Source organism: Pseudorca crassidens, chromosome 10 (assembly GCF_039906515.1).
Source record: "Pseudorca crassidens isolate mPseCra1 chromosome 10, mPseCra1.hap1, whole genome shotgun sequence".
NCBI classification, from domain to species: domain Eukaryota; kingdom Metazoa; phylum Chordata; class Mammalia; order Artiodactyla; family Delphinidae; genus Pseudorca; species Pseudorca crassidens.
This window is the reverse complement of record NC_090305.1, coordinates 69,775,470-69,786,269: the sequence shown is the minus strand read 5'-3', so window position 1 is coordinate 69,786,269 and position 10,800 is coordinate 69,775,470. Positions and strand designations below refer to the sequence as shown.

The 10,800-nt window shown below is 57.0% G+C and overlaps 1 protein-coding gene across 8 annotated transcripts in view; it reads left to right on the top strand.

Moving 5' to 3' along the window:
• The first annotated feature begins 263 nt into the window (after positions 1-263).
• Positions 264-10,800, top strand: part of CACNA2D2 (calcium voltage-gated channel auxiliary subunit alpha2delta 2) — a 138,832-nt gene continuing 128,295 nt past the window's right edge. For all 8 annotated transcript variants that reach the window (XM_067754548.1, XM_067754545.1, XM_067754547.1 and 5 more), the window contains exon 1: positions 264-733. In XM_067754548.1, the coding sequence (XP_067610649.1) occupies positions 519-733 (215 nt within the window). In that variant the 5' untranslated portion in view covers positions 264-518. The remainder of the gene's footprint in view (positions 734-10,800) is intronic.

Here is a 10,800-nt window from a genome sequence, read left to right as displayed (position 1 = left end):
GTTGAAGGTCGAGCCCCCAGCAGGGTCATTATGCGCCTGCCGGGGACTCTTCGCAGTCTGAGGCGTGGGGCAGGGCGCACATTGGAAATTCGGACTTGGCTGGGGCTCAAGACGCGCGTGCCCCGGCTCGGTTCGGCCACGCGGGCCAGCAGGGCCGGCTCAGGGAGGCGCGAGGGGCGCGCAGGCCGCGGCGGGCGCGTGGCCGCGGCGGGGGCGCGCGGGGGCGGACCGGCCGGGGAATTGGGGAGGGAGGGAGCGGGGAGGGCGGCGCCGGCAGGTTGGCGGCGGCCGCTATTTGAGCGCTAGTCCGGGACCCGGCGCTCAGAGCGCTTCGAGCTAGCGCGGCGGAGAGATCGAGCACGAAGCCCGCAGAGGTGCTGCGGCTCGGGCAGCCCCGGAGGCCCCGCGCGAAGAAGGCGGCGGAGGAGGAGAGGCGATTGCCGCCTGCCGCCCGCGCCCCCCCAACCCGCCGCCGCCGCCCCCACCCCTCCCCGCGGCGCCGCATCTTGAATGGAAACATGGCGGTGCCGGCTCGGACCTGCGGCGCCTCTCTGCCCGGCCCGGCGCGGACCGCGCTCAGCTGGCCCGGCCGCGGCTCGCGGCCCGGCCTCAGCGCCCGGCGGCCGGCGGCTCGGCCCCCGCGCCCGCTGTCGCTGCTACTGCCGCCGCTGCTGCTGCTCCCGCTGCTCGCCGCCCCCGGCGCCTCTGCCTACAGCTTTCCTCAGCAGCACACGTAAGTGGCCTCGGCCGGCCGCGGGACCCCGGCCGAGCCCAGAGCCCCCCTCCGTCCCCCAGCCCGCGCCCGGGCCGGGGCGCTGGGTCCCGCCGCCCGCCGCGACCGGGGGCGGCGGCCCCAAGCCCAGAGGGCGGGCAGCCGGGGTCCCGGCGCTTCTGGCTGCGTCGCGAAACTTCCCCGCGGTGCCCCTTCTCCTTCCCATCCCCCAAACCGCACAGAGCGAGATCTCTGGGGGGTCCGAGCTTTCCAGCTGATTTCCTTGCCGCTGTCGGGTTGAGAGGGAAAACTGGGGTTGGGTGAGGGGGCGGCCAACGACCTCTGCCCGGCGGAGTCAGAGCCCAGCGTCTGCCTCATGTCTCCTCCCGGGTAGGAACCTGGCGCTTTAGATCCAGAGGTGGGGGGCACCTCCACACTTGTTTTCATTGGCCTTTTCCTTCGAGGGGGAGGGCTGGAAGCAGAGGATGCGAGCACCTTACTGTTTGGCCAGTGCCACAGAAGAGGTCAGTGTCCCCTGTTCTTGCCCCCGCCACTAAACCTGGGGGAAGGGTCCCCTGGAGAGCCCAATTGGGAGGTGAAGGTGCCGGGGTGGAGGCAGAAGGTGAATGGCAGGGAGGACCCCCGCCTGCCCCTGCCAACAGGGTAATAGCATCTCTTGGCCCTGCCAGCTTCTGCTGGTTCTCCGTGGTCCTTCTGAGCCTTCTCTCCCTCCCCAGGAGCCTGGAAACTCGGGCTTCCTCCTCTGGGTGAGCTTGGCCAGATGCATCTGGGGCTGCAAATGGGTATTCAGTGCATGTGGCCTTTAGGACAGCAGCTGTTTCTATGGGCACCATGACCCAGCCTTATGTCAGTGCCCATACACCCCTGTGGCTTTGGGGCACGGTGACCACCTTGCTGTCTGTTATTTGTCTCTTGCTCTGAGGAGCCACCTGTCCCTGGACTCCTGCACCAGTGACCACACAGGGGTTTTGGGAAATGAGTAGCTGGGCTGCTAGTGGCCAAGAGGAAGGGTCTGTCCTCATGGAAAGGGAAAAGCTGGCTCTGCGTCATTAGACCAGTTCTGCCCAAGGGTAGGGGTCCCTGGTTCTGCCTACTCCAGCTTGTAGGTTCTCCCAGATGAGGAAAAATCAAACTCAGGAAAGGCACTGCCTGAGTCTCTCTCCGTCTTGTCATCTCTCTCCTCAAACAGCCTGGCTGTGCTCAGGCGGGTGATCAGTAGGCAAATTACAGGTGCTACACGGACGTGTCCTCTGTCAGCTGTCTGGATTTTTCGTGTGTGTATGTGGGGTGTGCCCAGGGGGAAGAGAATCCTATGGAAGTTCAAGGCTTGTGGGTGCATTATTGTCTTTCATTTGCTGTGATGAAAATGGACTTAAGCCACAGTGTTTAAAAAGAGCAAAAGCATTATTTTTTTGTTGTTCTTTTTTCCTCAAAGTCAAGACAGTTATTTTTTCCCCTTGCCGTTTCGTAGCTCCTTGAGTGAAGGTTTAAGTAGACGTCTCTTTTCACCTCTTCCCACCTTGCTCCCTCTCCTTGTAACCTGCGGTGGGTCAGATGGCTGCCGAGCCTGCATGTTACATTTGTGATACCCTGACCAGAGAGGACACCTGTCCCTCTGTCCCCAGCCAGAAGATGGGGAGGCGGGTGTGATGGCAGTGGCACATTTTCAGCTGGACGCTCTTCTCTTGTCGGTATAGTTGGAACTAATATCAGGGTTTGGGACACATCTTGAAAACCATAATTAGAGAATGAGAGTGGGGGTGGAGTGGGGGCTGTACAGCTCCGAGGGTCCAGGGGGAGGTGACTAACGGTGCGACAACACGCAGGGCTGGCGGTGACAGCCAGCGCCCTTCAGCTGCCCTGGTCCCGCAGATGCAAACGCCCATTGATCCTTAGAGGCAGGAAGGGGGAGGAATTGAGTGGGGGTCCCTCCCCCACGTTCCCCTGCATGACCATGCTTAGTTGGAGTTGGGACTTTTGTTGAGCTGACATGAAAGGCTGAGGCTGCTGCCTGGGGCTGTTCGGGGCCAGTGGCCTCCCTGAACTCTCCTGGGTTAGCATGGCCAGGCTAGGAAGGGAGTTTGATACAGGTACAGGTGGCTTTCTGAGGTGGGCAGTGGGACCCTCAGCTTCACGGCACTAGGGTGACGACCCCTTAGTGGAGAGGGCCCTTGATGGGAAAGTCATTTCCTCCTTAGTGTCTGGCAGTGCGACAGGGCCCAGCTTTGCAAGCTGCTGGGTTTTAAGCAAGTGTGGGTTTAGGGTCCGGTGGCCGTTATTTCTGTAATCGCTTTGGCAACATGGCTGTCTGCCCACCAGGCAAAGCAGACCCTTTGCCACCTCCTCCAGGCGGATGGAGGAGGGCAGAGGAGTTACTGCTGGAGGGAGGACAGACCTTTGGTTTGGGGGGGGTGCCCTCTCACCCCACCTGGACCTGGATCAGGTTTTCAAACAAGGGAAGGCCACGTGTGCACAGGCGCATGTGTGTGCATATGTGCACTCATGTGTCTGGGGTGAGGTGGGGGAGACGGAGTCAGAGCACACACTCTCCGTTTTACCTGCTTCCTCCTGTTTCCTGTTTGCTGCTGGCTGAGGGGCAGCCCTCACTGCTTTGCCTCTCCTTGTGCCTTTTCCTTTTCTGTCAGTCGCCTTTTCCAATTCTGTCAGTCGCCTTCCCCCTCCCTGCCCCCTTCTTTGGTCTCTCATCTCTTCTCCCATCCCCCTCCCCCCACTTCCTTGCCCATCCGTCTCATCTCATCTCTCTGTGTCCACTCTGCCCTGCCCACCTCTTCTGTCATCTCTATTGCACCTCTGTCCCCTGTTCTCCAGCATTCCTGGGTTTCTCTGTCCCCTCTGTGGGGTCCTGCTGAGGTGCCTGGGTGGCTGCACCCTCTTAGCCCCACTCTTCCCCAGTGATGGTGCTGGCCAGTACCTCCCTTCCTCTGGGAGTGGGTAGGTGGGTGGGTGGGGAGCAGAAAGGAGCCCGAGGGGTCTGGGCCCCCAGCAGATTAATGACAGCCAGAGTACGTGCGCCTTTTCCTGAGTGTCCACGACAGGGCATGCGTCACTATAGCTATGGTTAATGGTGGGTGACGTGTGTCTGTCTGGGCCTCCAAGCCCACGTCTTCACCTCCCTGTAGCTCTCCGTGTTAGAGGGAGGCAACATCACGCATCTGGGTCCCCCATTTCCCCAACAACCTGCCAACAGCTTTTGCAGGAAGGAGGAGGAGGCTGAGGCTTTACGGCCGGCTGCTGCTACAACTGGCTCACATCTCTCCTAGCGTTGAGGATGGGGGCTGGGGGACCCTTGTCTGCTTTCCCCCTGCAGGACCCACCTTTACTGGGCCAACTATGTCAAGCTAGCCCCTGAGAAGGGAGTAGCCTGTTTTAAGACGAGCCCCCTCATAGTGTGCGGGTGAGTCTCCCTCCAGATTCTTTGTCACACTGGTGTCTCCGAGGAGAGACTGACTCACAAGTGGAGTGAGCACTTCTGCCCGCGGTGCCTCCTTCTCCCCTATGCCTGTGTGCAGGTTGTCCCTGCCAGCTCCTGGGAGGAGGCAGTTTGGGGACATGGTGGGTGTCAGGTGTGGGCCCTGCAGGCTCAAGCTTTGGTCTCCAGAGCTGACCCTCCCCATTGGGATGACCTTGCCTCTGTTTCCCCAAATAAGATAATAGAATCTGCTTAAGAGGCTGGTGGTGAGAATTAGTGGGAGAGGGTGTCACCTCAGGTGAGCAGGGAGGGTTCCATGGGTGGGAGTCATGGCAGCTATCGATAACATTAACAACCCCTGAGGCTACAGCCTGAGGGCCCCCATCCACCAATCTCTTCACATTCCTCCCATGGACTGAGCGCCTTCCTATCCCTCTGCTTTGCTTACGCTGTCCCCTCATCACTGCGTGCTTTTCTCAGGGGTTTAGATCCTTCCTTCAGGGTCTCATACCCACACCTTCCAGAGGCCTCTGGGTTGTGCCACTAGCTCAGGCTGTACCCACCCGCAGGGATATCGGCTCCGTGAGGACGAGCACTGGGCCACCTCCCTCCCCAATTCCCTGAAGCCCAGCTTGACTATGGTGGGGGATGTCACCAGGCTAATGGTGACCTCCCCTCACTGAGCTCAGGCCAGGCCCCTTGTCCACATTACGCCCTCAGACCCCATGGTCATGCCCATCCCACAGATGGGGAGACTGAGACTCAGAAAGATGAAGGGACCTGCCCAAAGCCCCACAGCTACCAGGGGCAGGGCAGGGAGAGGACTAATCTGTCAGACACTTAGCTGTCCTGCCAGGGGGCTGGGCACATCTGGGCAGGGGACCAAGAAGTTGGGGTAGGAACTCAAAGCCTGGGTGTTTGGAAGAAAATGAAGAGGCTTAAGACATGTGAGGGACGCCTAGGCTCCCAACTGTAACCTTTCCTGCTCTGTCCCTTTGTCTTCTTCTGGGTCTCAGGCAACCCTGAGGAGGCCTTTCTTGGCCTATGGCCACCCTGCCAGCCCGGTGCTCATAGGCCCTGTGCCTACCTCCACCCCCTCCCACGTGTACATAGGCGATCATGGAGCCCCTCAGTCCAGGTTTTCCCCCTTTCAGAGGCTTTGAGTCATGTGCCGGGCATGCCTGCCGTGCAGGGGTGGGCAAGAGGGACTTCATCTTGAGACTCTGAGATGCCATCTCCCCCTCCAGATTCCAGTAGGATTCCAGAGAGAGAGGCCAGGGGCCTGGGGGTGGAGGCTGTTCATGGAAACCTGAGGCCGGGTGCTCTAGTCCCGTGGCAGGTTTTTCAAGCCCGAGGGGATTTCGGAGGGCTTGGACCTTATAGGTGCTGGGGTTTTCATGTTGTGTGGACAAGAGGGGTCTGGGGGGCTGGGGAACCAGGGTTCTATTTGCTAGGAAACTATTCAGGGGCAGCTGGGGGTTTGCGAGTCAAACCAGGCCGGCATGTGGCGTGTGCCCTGCCTTGGAGGGTGGTGCTGTCTCTGGGTGGGGGGTGGTCTCTTTTTCCTCCCCCCACCCAGTTCCAACCTCGCTGGCTTCCAGATTCAATATCTGCCTCGGGAACAGGTGACCTCTGTCCTTACGTGAGGGCTCAGGGCCTCAGGCCTGGGGAGGGAGACCAAGGCCTAGGGTGCTCTAAAGGCAAGTGTGGGGGGCTTTCCCACCCCTGGCTGCATCCCTTCAGCCAACTGGGGAGCTTCTCTTAGTGTCAGGTTGTTGTTTTTTTCCTGGTGCCTACTGTCTAAACAAGGAGCTACAGAATCAATATTCGTATTCCCAGAGAGAGGTGTATGTGTGGTTTTTGCTTTTTTTCCTTTCACTTCCTCTCTTGTCCTGTATAACCTGAAGAGCCTTCTGAGCTGCCTGTGGCTAAGAGTTGCGGGGGAGTTGGCGGTGCAAGTGACCATGCGGATTGATATGCCCATGTGGGGCTTGCAAGGGACTCAGGGATGCTGTCACTTAGGTCCACATAGGCAGGAGCTGGGGCAGCACTCAGCCAAGCCCTGCCCTGCCACTGTGGGACTCAGGCCGTTGGTTTGGTGTCCCTGGCCCTGGTCCTGCTCATGGACCACCTAGTTCCCCTCCCACCTCACCTGGGCCCCCTCCTTCTGGGGCTAGTCCAGCCTGCTGGACCCCTGGCCACTGCTGGTTCTGATGACTGAGCCTGTGAGGGATCTGGCCTTACAGAGCAGAAAACCCTGTCTAGCTGGGATTACATGGTGGGAAATCTTCACATGGGAGACCTGAGCGTCCCCACCTTGGGTTGGCCTGGCTCTGGAGGGCCTCTGTCAAAGGCAGTCCCAACCCAGTCCTTTCAGCTGATAGCTTGCATGGTGGTGACCTTGGACAGTCTCCTCTACTCTCTGGGCCTCAGTTTCCTCTCTTCCATTACCTTGTGACTCTGACATTGCAGTCGCCTAAGAAGACAGGTCCAAGGTCTTCCTGCTCCTCTCCACACTTTGCTCTAGCTGTGAGGTGAGACCTGACCCTAGCCCAGCTGAGCCCCATCTCCCCCAGTGTGAGGAGCCTGCACCTCCCATACTGGCCTCTGGACACACCTTGGGTGTCTCAAAGCTGCTTCTCAGAGTGACCCACTTTGAGCTCTGATCAGCCTAATTGTTTAGCAGAGAGGGAGGGGCACGGGAAGTCTTTCCTGCTGATTATTAAGCATCTCTCCCTACCTTGGAAGTGACTCATTAAACAAAGGGGAAAGGAGTGGGTAAAAAGGGGGAGAAGTCACCCCCTCTGCCCCTCTTTCCCGCTTCCCTTAGACCCTGGGCCCCTTGTTCCCGCCTTGGTGCCTTCCTTCCCTGCTGGACAAACCTTTCTGAATGAGTCCCCTGTTGACACACACTGAGACTCTGCCACACCTCTCACCAGCTGTGTGACCTTGGGAACTTCCTCAGCCTCTCTGGGTCTTGGGGCCTCATCTGTAAAACAGGGTTCCCTTGATCACACTGCCTCGCTGGGTTGGGGTGTGAAAGGTCATGAGGGATGAATGACAAGGGCGTGTGGATTCTGACTGGATCTATGAGGGTTCTCAGTCCAGCTGGGCCCGTACTCTGAGTGCCAGGCACCTGTCCCATTGCCCATAGCGCCTGCCACCCAGCCAGGCCCTACAGGATCCTGAGACTCCATTGTGGTTTCTGGGTCCTTCCTCCTGTGCTTGGTCCTTGCCTTGGCCTGTGTGCACATGTAAGCTTGTGTGTGGAAGTGTCTATATGTCTGTGCTCTTATATGTGTTTGTGCACATGTGTTGGATATGTTCACGTTGTGTGCACACTTGTGAGTGTCCATTTGTATATGAAGATGTGCTTATGTGAGTGCATGTAAATGTGTGTGCCTGTGTGTGTGTGTGCTTCATGTATATGTGCAGGTTGTGTGTACATGCCTGCGCATGTGTATACACAGGTGTTGGTATGTGCATGTGTGTGTGCCTATGAATGCGAATGTGGGTGTGTGCTTGTGCGTGGGTGTGCATATGTATGTGTGGGCATATGTACGGTTTATCTCTGCACCCAGAATGCGCTCCCAGTGCTCACCTTCTGAGCCCCCCTTTGAAGTTAATGCCAGGGCTCAGCTGGGCAAATGTTGGCAGTGGGAAATAAAGCCACCTGTTTGTTAGGACCAGTGTTTCACAAACTTTTATGTCAAGAACAGTCTGAGTTAAGGCTGAGCTGGGAAGTTTGATCATCTACCAACTGGCTCGATGACTGTCTGCAAGGGAAACACACAGAGGCTGCATCCTTGTAATTCAAATTTTTGCAAATAGAATGGTATTTAGATATGCCAGAGGACTTGGGACTCTGCGAAGCTTGGTGAGTCCTTTGTGAAACAAAGCATCTTTGCTAACAGCCCTTCCGATGTGGAATCTGGAAACCCTTGCTGTGTGACCTTGGCCTGGCAGTTTTTCTCTCTTGGAGTGTGTGCTTCTCACTTGCACACTCAAGGGTGGGAGACTGGCATCCCTTGAAGCATCTGCTGTAGGTTTGGGGTTCTTGCTCCTAGCAAGACATTTGTACAGTCAGCTGCAGGCATAATTTGGGTATAAAAGCTTCAGCTTGATGATGCCCTCATGTTCCTCTATTTGGGATGCCTCCAGCAAAGCTCTTCCTTTCAAGGATGAATTTTTGCCTACTGGGTCTTCATAAACAAGGCTGTCTGAGTGCCCTGTGCTGGGTGCTGGCCCTTGGCTCTGTGGGCCCTGAGCTGATGGGTTCTGATGTCTGAGAGCTTTCCTGGCATTCTCAGGGCCTGTGTGTTGTCAGTGTTAGGATGGCCCAGCATCCTAGGTGTCTCGGGAGGGGACTTCTGCAAAGGGCTTGGGCACCTACAGGGCTTGTGAGAGTCCCTATGGGGGCAGGGAGCCCGAGTGCGACCATCTCCTTGGGCAATAATGGGCCTTGCCTGGGTCCCTGATTTGGGAAGGAATATCCCAGCCACAGAAGCCCCTGGGGACCTAGATACCGCCGTTGTACAGACAGGGAAATTGATGTCTGAGTGGCGGGAAGGAGCCTTCAGGCCCCACATTTCTGCTGGCTACATACATTCTGCGGGCAGGGCCCAGTCCCCCACCCAGGGCTCAGTACAGGCTGCTCAAAGGATGCTCCCCGTTCAGCCGTCTTTGCACTATGATGTACAACTGATTATCTTAAATAAAAACATTTTTGCCATGAGATGCGGGAGTGATTTGAGGCCTCCTTTGGCAAACCCTGCAGAGCAAGGTGCCTGTGGTGTGGGCCCCCAGCTTCTGGTGTTTCTTTGGGGCAGACCTTGGTGCCCTTTGCCGTTTTAGAGTCAGTGAGGCTTTCAGGGTACCCATGGAAAGGACAGCTTTGTCGCCGGGTGGACACGAATGGGTTGGAATGTTCCTCAGATGGGTAGAGGCCCCTGCTCTGCTGCGAGTTTCCAGCCTGACATGGCTGACGTGGCATTTTAGCCTTGATAACTTCTCTGCTCAGCCTATGTTCTCCTCCCTCTGGCGCTGCCTGAAATGCTACATTTGAAGCCTTAAAGGTCAGGCCTGGTGCTGCTGCCGGTTCCAACAAACAAACAACAAAACAACCCACCTCAGCCCTGCCCCCACAACTTCACTTATTAGAAAAGAGAAATGAGCTGGCAGAACAGGCCTCTGCACTGAGGGCTCTCACAGACGGACGTTTCTCCTTTCTCCCTGTGAGCTGAGGCTAAGGTGGGCATGGTGAGAACCTAGGCGTCTTCCCTTCCTTTCCCAGACCTGCCAGGCATGCTGCAGTATCTCTCATTGAGGGCAAGCTATGACCTTGCACCCCAGAAGCCTGCCATGGGCAGAGCCCCACTTCTCACCTGGCATTTGAGGGCCCTCCTGGGCTGGCTCTGGTCTCTGGCCACTAGCTCTGTGACTAGACTCCAGCCAGGCCAAGCCACTTGCAAGTCCTGGTAGGAGCTCTGACCTCTCCACCTTCTGGCTGTTTCCCTATACCAGGCTGGCCTGCTCAGCCTGAGTACTGGGCCAAGAAGCCCTCTAGATCATTGCCCTCCTCTGGCTCCCTACCCCTTGTGGGCCTCTCCTATCACCCTGTGCCTCTCCCCCAGCTCTGTGCCCAGTTCGTAGAGGCCTTTCCAGGAGTAGGCATTGAGCTGACTACTGATCCTTCAAAAACTGAGTCCAAGGAATGGCTGCAAGGAAAAGAGGCTGCTTCTGTGCACCCCTTGGAAATCCCAGCACATTAATTTTTTTCATCATGGTTAGGCCCTCTGGCAGGGAGCTCAGAGGTGGGTACGTATAGGCTGTCATTGAGGACCAAGCCTTCACCTGCACTCTGCCTGGCTGGCCTTACTTTTGGTGTGGCTGTCTGTCCTTGTCTGACGTCCTTCATGGCAACAAGATGGCTGCCACAGCTCCAGGCATCATATGTACCAGACATTAGGAGTAAAAGAGGAGATGTTTCCTCTGGGTTCCTCTTAAAAGGAGGCTAGGAAACCTCACCCAGAAGCCCCTAGCCAATTTCCCCTCACACCTCATTGGCTAGCACTGGGTCACATGTCTACTCTAAACCAATCACTGGCAATCAGGAAGGTGCATTGTGATTGGCTCAGGCTAATGAGGATTTACCCTTGAGCTAAGGATGGGGTCACCTTGGGACTGGAGGTGGGAGAGATTCTTGCAGACTTGGGTTTTGTTAGCGAGAAGAGGGGGAGTGATGGAGAATGAGGAGGCAGGATGTGCTTCAGGGTCAGACAAGAGGCCTGACAAGAGGAAGAAGGTGGGAGGGAAAGGAAAGGGAGAGTGTCCATGTTCAAGGAAACATTTGTAAAGGAAGTAATTTTAACTACATCATCAATCACTGTGATCTGAGCCTCGGGTGCTATATTTCACATATGCTGTCCAATGAGATCAGTCCATTTTTATTCCCATTTCACAGATAAGAAAAATTGAGGTTCAGCAGGGCTAAGTGATGCTGAAATCACACAGATGGTGAGTGGTGAAGGCAGGATTCACACCCCAGTGCTTGGGTTTGAGCATTCAGCCACTGCTGTACATAGCCCTTCTGCAGCTCACCTCCTCCAGAGAGGCTCCTGACCGCAGGACCCTCAGG